This window comes from Pygoscelis adeliae, unplaced genomic scaffold (assembly GCF_000699105.1).
Source record: "Pygoscelis adeliae isolate BGI_AS28 unplaced genomic scaffold, ASM69910v1 Scaffold114, whole genome shotgun sequence".
Taxonomy (NCBI): domain Eukaryota; kingdom Metazoa; phylum Chordata; class Aves; order Sphenisciformes; family Spheniscidae; genus Pygoscelis; species Pygoscelis adeliae.
Genome location: NW_008824587.1, coordinates 3,389,252 through 3,402,663, shown reverse-complemented (window position 1 = coordinate 3,402,663; position 13,412 = coordinate 3,389,252). Strand labels below are relative to the sequence as shown.

At 43.7% G+C, this 13,412-nt stretch overlaps 1 protein-coding gene across 3 annotated transcripts in view; it reads right to left on the bottom strand.

The window, feature by feature from the left end:
* The window catches only part of RAPGEF1 (Rap guanine nucleotide exchange factor (GEF) 1), an 86,038-nt gene that overhangs the window by 52,508 nt on the left and 20,118 nt on the right, over window positions 1–13,412 (bottom strand). For all 3 annotated transcript variants that reach the window (XM_009322072.1, XM_009322073.1, XM_009322071.1), the window contains exon 2: window positions 506–645. In XM_009322072.1, the coding sequence (XP_009320347.1) occupies window positions 506–645 (140 nt within the window). The remainder of the gene's footprint in view (window positions 1–505; window positions 646–13,412) is intronic.

Sequence of the window (13,412 nt, the reverse complement as noted above, 5' to 3'; positions counted from 1 at the left end):
AAGTATGCTGGGTCTGAGGAACGGTGTGCTGGAATCAGCAGCTGCTTGAATGCATCTGTTTGACTCTCCCTGCCAATGTCGTCAGAGATTGAGCACATCTTTGGACCAGCTTCAAGGATTTGCTCGCCTGGGTTTTGGGGTTTTTAAACGGATCACACCCCAAAACCAGTTATTTGGAAGCTGTAAGCATAACCATAGGGTGTGCATGTGGGGAGGATGTGTCAGGCCATAAACTACATTCCATAATGAGATATTGAAACGCTTATGGAAGGAGGTCTCATCAGGCTCCCCAAAGGGAAGCACATGCCTTGGTTGCTCTTCTTTTATACTACACAGCGCAGTTTATAACTAACCATAAAGCAACCCTGAGAATCCCTGAAAAATCTGCAGAATTCTGCAGAGGACAAAGTCACGCACTAAAAGCAGGGCTGCGGATTTTGATAAACTAAGTACCAGCAAGCAAGAAACCAGCAAGACTAACAGAACATGTCCTTCATCTGCTTACTTTGTTCGCTGACTTCTCTGGTGTTTTCACTGTCAGGTCACCTTGCTTTCCTTTCTTTGAAGGGGTTCTCTTTATTTTTGGTGAATGAAACTTGCCCTTCAACTTCATAGTGAACGAGGAGAGATGGGAACGCTCAGAATCTAGAAAGACACAAAAATGCGTTACTGGATTAGGGTAAATTTGTTGAAACCAGGGAAGTTGTGTTACAGCATTATCTGGAAGACCAGCCTATGAAAAACATAGCAACCATGTAAATTTTTTGAGTGGAACAGGATAAAAAAAAAATAAAATTGTGGCTCTCTATTATGTTTCCAACCGCAATATCACCATCATTTCCTGCTTCCCCTCGGAGGCAGCAACGCTGCAGCGCACAGGCAGGAACAGTGGGATTGCTACTGCTCTGTGCCTTGGAGAGAAAAGGAAAAACACCTCTCTTAAAAGCTCTTATATCCAGCAGATCCCAAAGTACTTTACAAAGGAGGTAATCATCATCCCTCTTTTGCAGATGAGCAACTAAGTCAAGGGGATGAAGTGACCTGTTCACAGACCTCTGGCAGAGCAGAGCTCCTGCCCGTATCTTGGCTGGAGGTCAGTAGCCACCCCGGGTGTACAGGCAGGGTTCTGCCCCGTACCCAGGACTGGCGGCTGCTTCAGGAAAGGAAAACACAGTCCGATGTAATGCCCTTCCCAGGCTGCTGATCCCTACCTCTACCCACTTGGTAGCATTGCCTTTGAATGTGGATCCATGGATAATCTGAACAAAAATGTCAGCCCTTGTCATTCGCAATGGGTCTCGCTTCAAATGTACCAGACAAATCAGACAGCAGAGGAACCGCTTCAATACCGGGGCACCACTGAAGAAGTTTAATTACAGAACTGCTCAACCCTTTTAAAAATCGTATTTTCATGTTTTTTTGAATATCTAAAAGCAGAAGTCTCAAAGGTTTGCAATCATGCCATATGCAGACTTACTGTTGAAATACATTTTTATCTGTTTAGCCACGAAGCTAAATAAAACTAAGCCGCCTTGTAGAGAGCAATTTAGAATGTATTTTGAGCAAAGAGCACTTTAATAAATGAAGGTCTGAATTGCTCTCTAGTGACCCAGATAATTCAGCAGAAGATACCAAACTTGTCTTTAACTACATTAGCAAGAAAAGTAAGCAGTTTTGCTGTAGGTTTCATTTTTCTTTTATATTATTTGGGAATTGACTGCACTGGCTGTAATGAGTCAAAACGACACAGTCCCATGCATGCAGCACTGCACCACCTTGTTAGCATGCAGACTGCAAACTGAAAAGGCTGCTGAGTCAAATCTAGCACCCAGAAGCTAAATACCACACTGCAGTGCAAACACCGCTCCTCATACTCAGAAATTACCTAACCACAACTCAGGGAAGGAACCTGTGCTTGCCTCCCGGTAAGGGCTGTCTCCCTTTAAACTTGGTTTCCTGGTAGCGTGTTAAGACCCTGCTATTAACACCTTCACCAGAGCCAAAACTCCGGTTAGTTATGTCCTCTAGATCAAAATTTTGCAGGCATCCTATTAATGGAAGCTGCATCAGCACCGATTCTAATCTAGTCTTGCTGCAGACCTGTTCTCCTTTTACAGGAGTAAATGTTTTTCAAAGTTTTCTTTGTATCATAAAGTCCTGTTTAATGCATTGAGGAGGGAGGCACTAAAAACCTTGGTCACTGCAGATAAATCCAGACATATCAGTTGGCCTCTGAAGAATCACTTACAGCAGCTGGCACCCTAACTTAGCAACAATTTACGTCATTGCTTTACATCCACAAGAGGATCTCCAAACCTTTAAAACCTCTCCGGCTCCACAGGGTGCTGAAGGTCACCACTGAGAACAGTTCCTGACTGCTGTGATAATGCTCTTGTACTCCCCCCCAAAAAATAATTCCTATTTATTTCATACACCATATGAGAATTCTATACATGCACGCGTATGCACACTTGCCAAGAGAAGTCATAGCTCTGAATTTATTTTTCAAGAACTGGCAAACAATTACAACAATTAATCTACAGGGAAATAATGGTAGCAGCAGCAAATTGCATCTGGCTCCTCCATGGGCTGCAGTGAGATCCAGACTGCTAGTCTGAGTAAGGAAATGTTCAATACCTACAAAACCCTTGGTTGCTTATGGTGATAATTTTGCCTTGTAGGGACAAGAAATTTGGAAGGGAGAAAGATTTCAGAAGACTACAATTTCCTTTTCTCCTCCCCACCGGACACCTCTACCCACTTCTACGGGGCAAGCACATGAACAGCTGAACCAATGTGTGTGCATGGTCAAGAACCCCCAAAAGGAGGTGTCTTGAGTTTCTTTTCTGCTGACAACAGATTCCCTTCACCACCACCACCAGCCTAACCACTGCTCTTTGCTCTCTTTACCCTTCTGTCACATCAAACACTGAATCATTTGCACACCACGCTCCGAGGGGACACAGACCTACAGAGCGAGGACAGGAGCAAGTGGCTGGAGCAGAATAGGAACTTCTTAAAATAGTTAAGAAGCAAACCAGCTGACATTTGCAAAAATAATAAATGTTATTGTTTGAACAGCCCTGCTTTGAAGATCACAAATTAATGCAGCTTTTTACTACCATGTCTTTCCATCTACAACATTTTTCCAGACCTCATCTGCTTATAAGTTTCTGATGCATTTGCAGTTAAACAAATGAGTCACAAACCAATAGTCTCTTACACTCAATTACACTTAGCACTTAAAATAGCGCTTTTCTTGTTCCAAACACATTACAAACCTATCTTTCTCATCCTTAAACAGTTAGGTCTTAACCTTACTCCGCAGATGGGAAGCAGGCACAAAGGTGAAGCAACTTGACTAAACAGAGCAGAGGGTGAGTCAGTGACTCCAGTACAGCATCTCCATCAAACTGCAGGCCCTCGTCCCTCTCCCCATATTCATGAATCAAGTGGTGGAGCTACTGTGAATGCCAACAGACATTATTCGGCACGATGGGCTTTATGGTTTTCAAGCAGATACATCATTCAAGTGTTATAAACAGAATTTGCATTTTTATGAATCTGGATGAAGTGGTATAAAAGAGAAGTTACACTTAAATAGGAAGGTGTCCTAGCTCAAAGGTGTAAGTTACCTAACCTTTTACAGATGAAGACTGAAACGCTCCTGCAAAAAGCACAGCTGAGCAGGACTTCCTAGACTGGTTACCATAGCACTGGTCTGCTTTGAGAAAGTCACTTTCTTTACACTACATCCTGATTTAAATATCTAACATGTCCTATGTCTGTCCAGTTAAAAAGTTTAAACAGCACAGCATGCCTTTACAGATCAAATAATTTGATAACATACAGAGAGAAGTAGAAAACAGAGCCATGGCAGTGCTCAAACCACTTCTCCTGTCCCTCTGCTCCTTCCTGCCTGTCTACAGTAACCAAACCCCTTAATGCAGCACTGAGGCTGTTCCTGAGCTTGGTAGTCTGCCCGCTGGAAATTGTTCTATCGTATTACCCTCGCCTCTTATTGATGAATAACCGGCAGTGTTTAACTGGAGTCTCAGCACTGGCTTTCTCAACTTCTCTTTCTCCTTTCTGGTGCACAGGAGGACGGTACCCCGTACTTACTTCTATACAGTGTCCAAATATTTGTAAGATGAATGGGAAAAGACAGGGTAATAAACTCGATGGAGTTATTTCAACTGGAAGGGGGGAAAAAAAAATACTGTTGTATCAAAGTGTTTCTGTCTCAAAGGAACTGCTGACTTTCCGTCCCCTCGTATTTCATCTGTCTGGATGCTGTGCTACTGCACAGAACTGGGAAAAAAAAAAAATCCCTTCAAAATTACTTTACTATGGATTTGAGTTTCTTGATTTCTGACTGGAAGTTTTAATACGTCACTTGTTTCATTGCTAATTCCATCCCCCTATTAATGAGGCTCCCGCTCTGTTGTGCTTGAACGCGCTCCAGCTGTTGAGTCACAGCCCTCCTCAGCTCTCAGGCTCGTCTCCCCCTGGCTGGCACGCGTCTGGGGTCCGACCACACACACAACACGAGAAAGCTCATGTTACGCGCCTGCTCCAAGCAGCCCCGCTACCAGGTGTGGCCGGAGGGTTTTTTCGGCACCCCTCGAGCCCCCCGGGCCAGGGAGGCCATGGCCGGCCAGGAGCCGCCTTGTCCCCCGACAGCTCCACCAGCTCCAGCAAAGCGGTGCTGCCTGCCAGTTTGCTGACAGAAAGCTAAATCTGGTGAGGAAAGAACTGCAGATTTTAAACGACAGCGGATTAAGAGGCACAAGGGAAGGCAGATAAATCAGCTTATGTGCTTGTGGGCAAAGAAACCAGGCTGCTTAGGAGAAAGCCGGCAAGTCAAAGCCCAATGTCCACCGCCGCCATAGTCAAACACTTTCCACTTGGGTTCAAACAAACGCCAGAAATTAAGTTGAAACACACTCACGCTGGTGAATTCCACCAACCTAACCCAGCAGCAAATTATTTAAAGTCAAAGTGAAAGTTCAGCCTTTTACAGAGCTCAGTCACAGCAGACTTTCCAGCTGCCAGGTCCTCCTCGCCGACCACCTCCCATGCCGGCTGCACGTAACCAGCACACGGGAGGCTTCAGAGATGGGAAATAACTCCCCGTCTGCTTCTGGACCTCCTGGTCATGTTTTTGTCACTACGGCACAGCTCAATGGCAGGCAGGCTCCAGCAGCAGGGATGGGCAATTTAACTGTTCAACTTGTCTAGTGCTTGGACCATACCAAACAAATCGAAAATAGACTTTTTAGAATACAGTACCTTTTCTTTCCTTCACCTGAAAACCTAAACCCTCCATCTTCTCTCACTCTGTATGTGTTCACACACCAAAACCCTGCAGCTTTAGAGGAGACAAAGCCTTAAAAAAGGGTTATAGTTCATTTTCCAGCTTGAACTGACTCTTGCGGCTCGTTAGAAAGAAGGAAGTGGAGTCTAAAAACCTTATCCCACAAATGGTTCCCTTTTCAAAGGCCATTTGGGTCTCTGCTGGATGCACATATTTAAAAGCTATCAGATTAAAAATAACAGCAGACATCTCTCCCCATGTCATAATGAAGCTATTGTGCAGATTTTTAATCAACGGCTCCTGCCATTTATGCCACGAGCCCTTTGAAGGCAGAGGTGACTTATGTAATGAGTTACACAACGATGCCCATTAAAATGGCATTTGTTCCCTTGGGCTCAGCTCCATCATTTGTGGAAGACAAAAGGCAAGTTGCAAGGCTTCAGCTAAACCCTAGCTGACAGGGACTTTTAAGAGTTCTGAAGCAAAAGGAAAAAATAATGAGCTATAGTTCAAAATGACCTTTCCGCTGAGGCTGTCCGTTTGGTGCTGCGATGTGCTACCCAGCGAGAGGCTACGGGGCTGGGGCTACGGCTCTGGCTCCTCTAGACCCAATTCTGCTGTCAGAAGCATAGGAGAACAGGACATTCAGGCCAGACAGATGGGCACATGAGAGCTTCCCACGATAATCATGAAGCATGCTGCAAAGCACAGACCTTTCAAGTTTTTATATGTATATTACAAGAATTCCCAACCATCTTCCTTCCACCCTCACCCTTCATCTTAAGGCAAGGGCTGTTATCTACTACATACTTGTAAGTACACAGATCTGTGGGGCCTTTGCCCTGGCTAAAGCTTTTGGGCTCTCCTGTAATGCAAACATTAAAATAATAGCCATTGACAGAAAATTGAAGCCTTTGAGCTTTGCAGAAATGTTGCTCTAACCTGAAACTCAAAGCACCTCTCCCAACAGCTGAGTTCCTCCGCAGAAGAGCTGGCAGAACTGATGCAGAGGAACGATGTGAAGCTCACCAGTGGGCTGTGGGCAACAGAAAGCTACCACAGGGGCACTTTTAAAAATAATTTTTAATAATTTTGTGGTGGAAGGCATCTCTTTCTTGTGACAAAACGTTCAAGCCTGCCAGTGTGTAGCTATGAGGATGGAGGGGAAGCACTAGGCTTTCAAGGAGGGTTGAAGAAACAGATGAGGAGAACCCCAGATACGTTCTTGGCCCTTTCACACCTGCATTGTGTAACTCAGCTCTTGCATTATGCAGCAAACAGCCTTCTGCTACATTTCATGCCCTCTTTCTCCAGAAGTCCCGGGGATGTTCAGAAGTCTAAAAATGCTGACATGCAGCACTTGTGCGATGCTGCATGTTCGCAAAAGGATGAACTGGGATCCTGAATACAGAAAAGACAGAACGTGACAGAACAGAACTAAAATATCCCTTTTAAACATCTGAGTGTATCACTGCTGCACCATGGGCGCTACAGAAGCCTCAGTCCTACCACTTCCATCTCCGTGAGTTTACTTTTCTCAACTTTGCCATTACCCCCAGGGACTGAAGCAAAGAGACAAAAAAAGAGCCGGTAGGGGATTCAGAAAGGAAAAAAAAAAAGGGAGGGTCCGGTGTCAATCAGGAAGTTTGCCCACCCTAACCTTTGTACCTTAGGTGGAGCTGTTTGTAAGCTGCTCCAAGTCCCTCTCCAGGGAATCCGATTGCTAGGAGAGCTGCCAGGTTTTAGAGGAAAACGATGGAGGAAGGGCAGCTCAAGAATCAAACAATCGTTCTTGAGCGCTAAAGAAACTTTTCCTTTAACATCACGTCACCTTCAAAGCAGCTAGCATTTGGGAGCAGAAAGACCAACTGCCCTTTTTCTTTTTTGGCAACATTACAGTGAATGAGCATAAACCAGCAAGCATTAATGATGTGCAATGACAGCACACAAACTTCTATGGAAAAGGGAGGCTCAGTTCCCTCTCAGCTGGCCAGGCAATGCTCACTGACTCACAGCCTTCATTATTTTTTATGCCGCCCTCTGGGGCCTCCAGAGGAAGCAAAACATTTTTATTTGTCAGAGAGCACATTTTTATTTTGATTTTTTTTTTTTCTTTCTTTCTAAGCAACCATGAATGAGGCATCTCCAGCTGCAGCAACCTCACGTGGAAAGAGCTCACAGTGTTTGTGAGGGAATTGGCAGGCACAGAGGGCAACTTATCAATTCAGCCACATCTCCCGACTGCAGTGAAAAGGATTGGGTCAGTCAACAACATTTACTTTACGGTGCATTAGTACTACTTCCTTCCAGCTTCATATTCGGAAGCAAACCTTCAGGCTGTGAGGAAGAGAAGATGCACCAGACCAAGCAGCAAGTTCAGAGCAGCTGACCAGGTTCCCTCCTAGTCCTCTTCTAGCCTGAAGTATTTCTGAAGAGAGAAATCTCCTTGTAGGCAGACACATAAACCAGGAATCCTTTAGCTGCTGAAAACTGCAGCAATGCCACCCAACTGATTTACAGGGAAAAAAAAGAAAAAGGTACAATTAATTGAACAAAGAGGGATTTAAGGGAGTAGAACTTTGCTGCCCAAGTTCAGTTTCCTCCAGCACACCAAAGTTGGCTTTGAGACCTTTTTTTTGAAAAAGATGCTGTAATTTATTGATAAGCAGCAGACAGGACTTTTGCTCTGTTTTATCTGAAAGAAAGTCGCTCCAGCAGATTGGTCCCATATCAACTCACAAGCAGAAATGTTGCCGTTTACCGAATCACTAGTAAACCTTTGTGCGGCATCTGGTGAGTCTCTGGTAATTTCCCATTTAAGTAGTGATTTTGCACAGCCCTGCAAGCCCAAGAGAACTAATGGGATTACAACACTGGTAACATGACTCCTAACTCCCCCTGTGCCAGCAACACTAAAGCAACAAGAGAGTCAAATAGCCTCCAATGTCAACATGATCACTGTGGTCCATGCTCACCCTGCTCTACACATAAAAACCACCAAGGTTGTTAACTAAACATTTAATTTTAAACGGAAAAAAATAATCCAGCTACAAGACATAGCCTCTGCATTACTTCAGCAAACAGCTCTGAACACAGAAATTGCAACAGTTGCGAGGGAATCTGTCGAATTTCTCTGTTCACCAAACATGACTTAATATGGGGTCCGTGGGCATCCCCACTTGTCTAGCGGCTTTATGAGGATATAGTCATGACAGTGATTCAGACATCTAAAAATAAAGCCCTGCAGGCACAAGTATGCGTGTGCGCTACCTGAGTCACTCCAGGCTGTAGGGAGCATGTGAGCCAAAGCTAATTCATTTCATTCCCACTACTGCCACGGCCAAGCAAAAAGCCTTGTCACTGAGCTCCGCTTAAACTCTTTCTCCTATCCTCTCATTTTACTCGAGCACAGTTAGACTCTTTCCACATTGAAAAACCTTTGCTAGGCTTGGGTTTCAGTTGTACGGCTGTCAGCTTTGAAACTCAGACCTGAAAGATTATAACCCGATGTTGCTGAAGCTGTTTATCCATCTCCAAGGTGACAGAATGTCGTCACTGGCACTCTGCAGGACGGCAAGCAGAAACGCATTATTTTAGACGCTTTAGGGAAAAGCCTAATTGCTCACAACCTGCCTACAGGTTGAATAGCTGAAAAACAAGGTTGAAAATGAGAGTCTTGACTTTGCATCTGTCCCACGGCACCAGTTCTGAATGGGGAAAAACTCCCTCTTTCATCCTTGGAGAGTAACCTCAGCTCTCATTCATTAGGCGATGGAAAAAAAGAGAAGCTGGCTCGGATCTGCCTGACACAATTTCCAGTTGCTTTGGACATTACTAATTATAGTCATCTTTATTTTTGACCTCTGATTACAGACTCTTTGCACATCCAGTCTGAAAGCTAACCCCTCTTTTCTAGTAGGCTTGGGAGGAACCTTATACCCTGCCCAAAAGCTACCGCCCACACTCATCTGAGCTGAGCACGAGAAGTAAGATCAAAACATGGAAAGCATTTGCTTAAACATGCTCAATTTTATTTCCTTCTTTAGCAAGTGCCATAGATTAAGGGCAACAGTCCAGGTGAGCGTGTGATGTAAGCTCTTTTCCATGCATGTTAAGAGATGAGCTAACTGCTCCGCAAGGAAGCCTCATTTCTCACTGTCCTGACTAGCACCGTATCCTCAGGGCTCAGATGCTGAAAAGCAGATACTCGGTTTGGCAAGATTAAACATGTCTGCACAACTCCAGTGGACCATGCTGGAGGCTCACATCTCTGCAAGAGAAAGAAAAATGAATTTCAGGAACCAGGCCAGCACTATTTCGTAGAGAGGCACTGCAATACCAGCGTAAACTTCCCTAATATTGCTTACTCAATAAAACAAGGCATCACAGGAGGGCTATGCAAATCACTAAACTTTGAAGTACTACTATACTGTTGCCCCAAAGGGCCAGCTCTCTATCTCCACATACACAGACAAGCATGTGTGCAAAGTGATACAGCGGCACCGCAGGTGTGAAATTTCTGATGTAATCAGGTCAGAAGCTGCTTTTACATTATTGTGGTGCTGCTTGCATAAAGGGTTAAGAAGCTGCAGGCCATATCCTCAATTCCATACCCTATTCTATACCTGATAGGATCTGCAAGCAAACCACCAGTTTTATTGCCTGCCTACAGGCAGTAGGAAATTTCAGTCTTCTATAAGCACAATTTGAAACACCAGTGCCTCCAGCAAGGGGAAAATGAGATGATAATTGAACTGAACAGCCCAGGAGGGAGAGGAAATACAAGTCTTTGTTAGCTGTAGGATTAGCACATCCCTAGACCATCATGGCAGGAAACATGAGGTAGCTTACGCAGTCTAAGTGGGACGCCTATCTTTCACTCTACTGCACATAAACATTAAAAGTTACTTTAGCAGTAAACAATTATTTGTGACAACTCTCTACTTTATCCTATCTCCTCGTGCCCGAATTAAAATTGCCTGGTTACATCGCTCCTATAGACAACAGGTTTCAAGGAGAAGGCATGCTGCTACAAACACCTGCAGTTCTCCTCAATCTTCTCAGCAAATCCCAACTTTAAAACAAACAAAAAAATCTTAAAAAAGATATAGAACAATAAACTTCTACAGAAGCAAATCCTAGCAGATCTGTACAAGCATCACCAGAAACACGAAGGGAATCTGAAGGAATCCATGCTGTCTAACACAACCAACCCTACTTAAGACTTGAGACTTCAGTAGCATGGAAACAGTCACTAGAATTTTACTTGTTAATTTGATGCTGAAGAAGAAGCAGCTATTCCCCAGCTATTTCGGAATATTACGTAGCCTAATGCAGTGGCAAGTTTGGAAACCCACTTAAGGGGAAACCTGAGCCCGATTTCTTTGGAGCTTATTTCTTTGCTGGAGTGCAACGTTATTTCTTGTATCACCCTGGCTATCTGTATTTAAATAGTTACTGTTATCTTTTATGGAAATTACCAAAAGTGGGCCCTACTAAGAATCAGTTTCTGTTTTTTAATGAGCTCCAGTTTACTGATTCAAGAAGCTGGCCTGCACTTCAAGAAGAAACACCTTCAACGCTAACATACAACAATGGGGTGATAGCTAAAGGGAACTAAGTGAGACTGTATTTTACCAAAAACAAAGTTGAACCTTACCTCAGCATCTCTTTACAATCCTGGTGAAACAATTCTTTTACAGCTGAATTAACAGCTACTTGAGTGAGGTTTTTACTAACAGCCCCATTCCCTTATCATATCGCATCCCATGCGGAGCATGGCATCGAGTTTCAAAAGTGACATCTTGCCCAAGAGCCATACCTGCCGGGGAGGCACAGGGTGCCATATGAATGCATTCAAAGACCACAATCCACTCCACGCGAAAAAGCGTGTTTTAAAACCCCGTGCCCAGATTCTGTGGCAGAGAGACCTTAGGATTCTATAAATAACAAGTAATTTTGTACAGTATTTATATTTAAGTTGGTTTTGACAGAGCAGCAAAACCACAACCGCCAAAGCTATTTAAGTCTCTGCAACACAATATGAGATTGTGTGGTGATCCTGCCAGCCAGCCCTGAAAGGTGAATCAATACTAATTTCAGCTCGTGGTACATTGGGAGCTTAGGAGGTCCGTTTGGAAAACAGCAACTAGTCTGTAACAAGAAACTTCAGCTCCACGAGGCCTCAAGACACACGGCGCGGGGTCTGGCAGCCCCGGGAGGGCTGCGGGTCGGGTCAGGCTACGCTCCATCACGTCCAGAGAGCACTGCCTCTCCGGCCAGGCTAAGCCTGGTGCTTTGTCAAAGCTTCAGCGTGATTAACTTTATGCTCTTTCACTGTGAAAAACATTCAATAACCTACTGATTTCTGCAGCGGATTTAGGATGTCATAGCAGTTGGGTTCAGAAAGACATAAAGACATGTTTATAAAAATACCTTTGGTGCCATTATTGGAAGGGTAAATAGCTCCCAGACCTTCTGTGCTTAATATTAGCAACCGGTAATGTACAACCACCCTGCACAAGCTTCATCCCTGTTGGATTTGGAGAGTCTTCAACTGGGTCCAGCTAATGAGTCAAAAAAATTACACTGCAGTAAAGCAACAAGAAACGCTGTAAACCATCTCTCAACTAATAAACAACCACTTACAATGTTGCAAACACAGAACTGACTTCGTACATATGTTCCATGTTTATTAATATTATTTTGCAGTATAAGAAGCATCTAGTACTAAGCTTTGTGGCAGCCTAGTTAAAAACCATAGCTTTGTAATTGCTATCTAATGTCACATGAGCTAAAAAATACTTATGCCTAGGAAAGTACGTGTCTGAGACTCTGCAGTAACAAAAAAAAGGGGGCAGACTGGTGGCCCCACAGACCTTTTTATTTTCTCTACTCTAATTTGAAAACTCATGGTGGGGGGTGTGTGGGAGGAAAATAAAAAGAGGAAGAAGAGGAGATGGGGTGCTGTTCGGCAGAAATAACCATGAGTTATGGGAGGGGGTTGAGAGGAGTTGAACACTGCAGCCATTGACTGCAGGACCTCAGCAAACATCTTGCTCCCCACAAGGAGCACTCTCCCACAACGCCCTGCATGACTTCACAAGAAGATTTCCAATCTGAGCTTGGACTTCATTTATTTTAGCACACGTTTTGGGGAAACTTCCCTTTCCTTTCTAACCTATTTACAAATTTACACAACAAAATCAATTTGCTTCCCTCCCCAAACAAACAAATTTTGCCTTTTTTCTCCTCTGTGTACTCATGAACTCTACTCTGAAGCTCAGCAAATAAACTCTCGGCTACATCTACTTCTAAACTGCTGGTTTCTGTAGAAGAATGACAGATGGAAGCTATCTCCCCTGCTTCATTTTTGGCAACTCTGCAGTCAGGAAAGTCTGAATACACTAAATGTGCCATCATTCTTCGTTAACCTGAAAACCAGCTATGTATCTATTGCAAAGAGTGCAAAACATGAAGTTGTCTCAAACAAATCTTGGAAAAGGCATTTGACTTGAGAAAACCCCCTTCATTAAAATGTGTTGAGAGTTCCTCTGCAGAAGGCTCCTACAGTCTATATGACTTTAAACAATATCATTTCCATGTCTATCTTGATATTACACACAAGCCCTAGGTACAAAACACCCGTAACGGCTTGATTGCTGCTATTTGATAAAAAAACACCACTATATATAGCAGTCACAATGTTAAATTATGAAACTGAACCCACTCATATGGAAACTTTGAAAGATGCCCCTCACAGAAGACATTTTCAACAGGGATTCAAATCACTTAGAGAATTTAAAAATATATAGAGAAAATACTTCAATACTTCAAGCACAGTCAAGTTAATTTGCCATTGGTTGGCAGAGAACAGAGCAGGTGAAGAGCTGAGCTGGTTTTCTGGCAGCCATACGAATCTATACTTTTAGGGAGATCACTTGAAACTATAATACACCAGTAATTTATCATGATAAAATGTACCAACCTTCAAAGCCACAAGAACCTTGTAGCTCAGACTTTATAAATGAGAGGACTTTTCCATCCAGGGAAGTTAATTCAAATCAAGGTGAAGGTTGGAAACTCACACACAGTA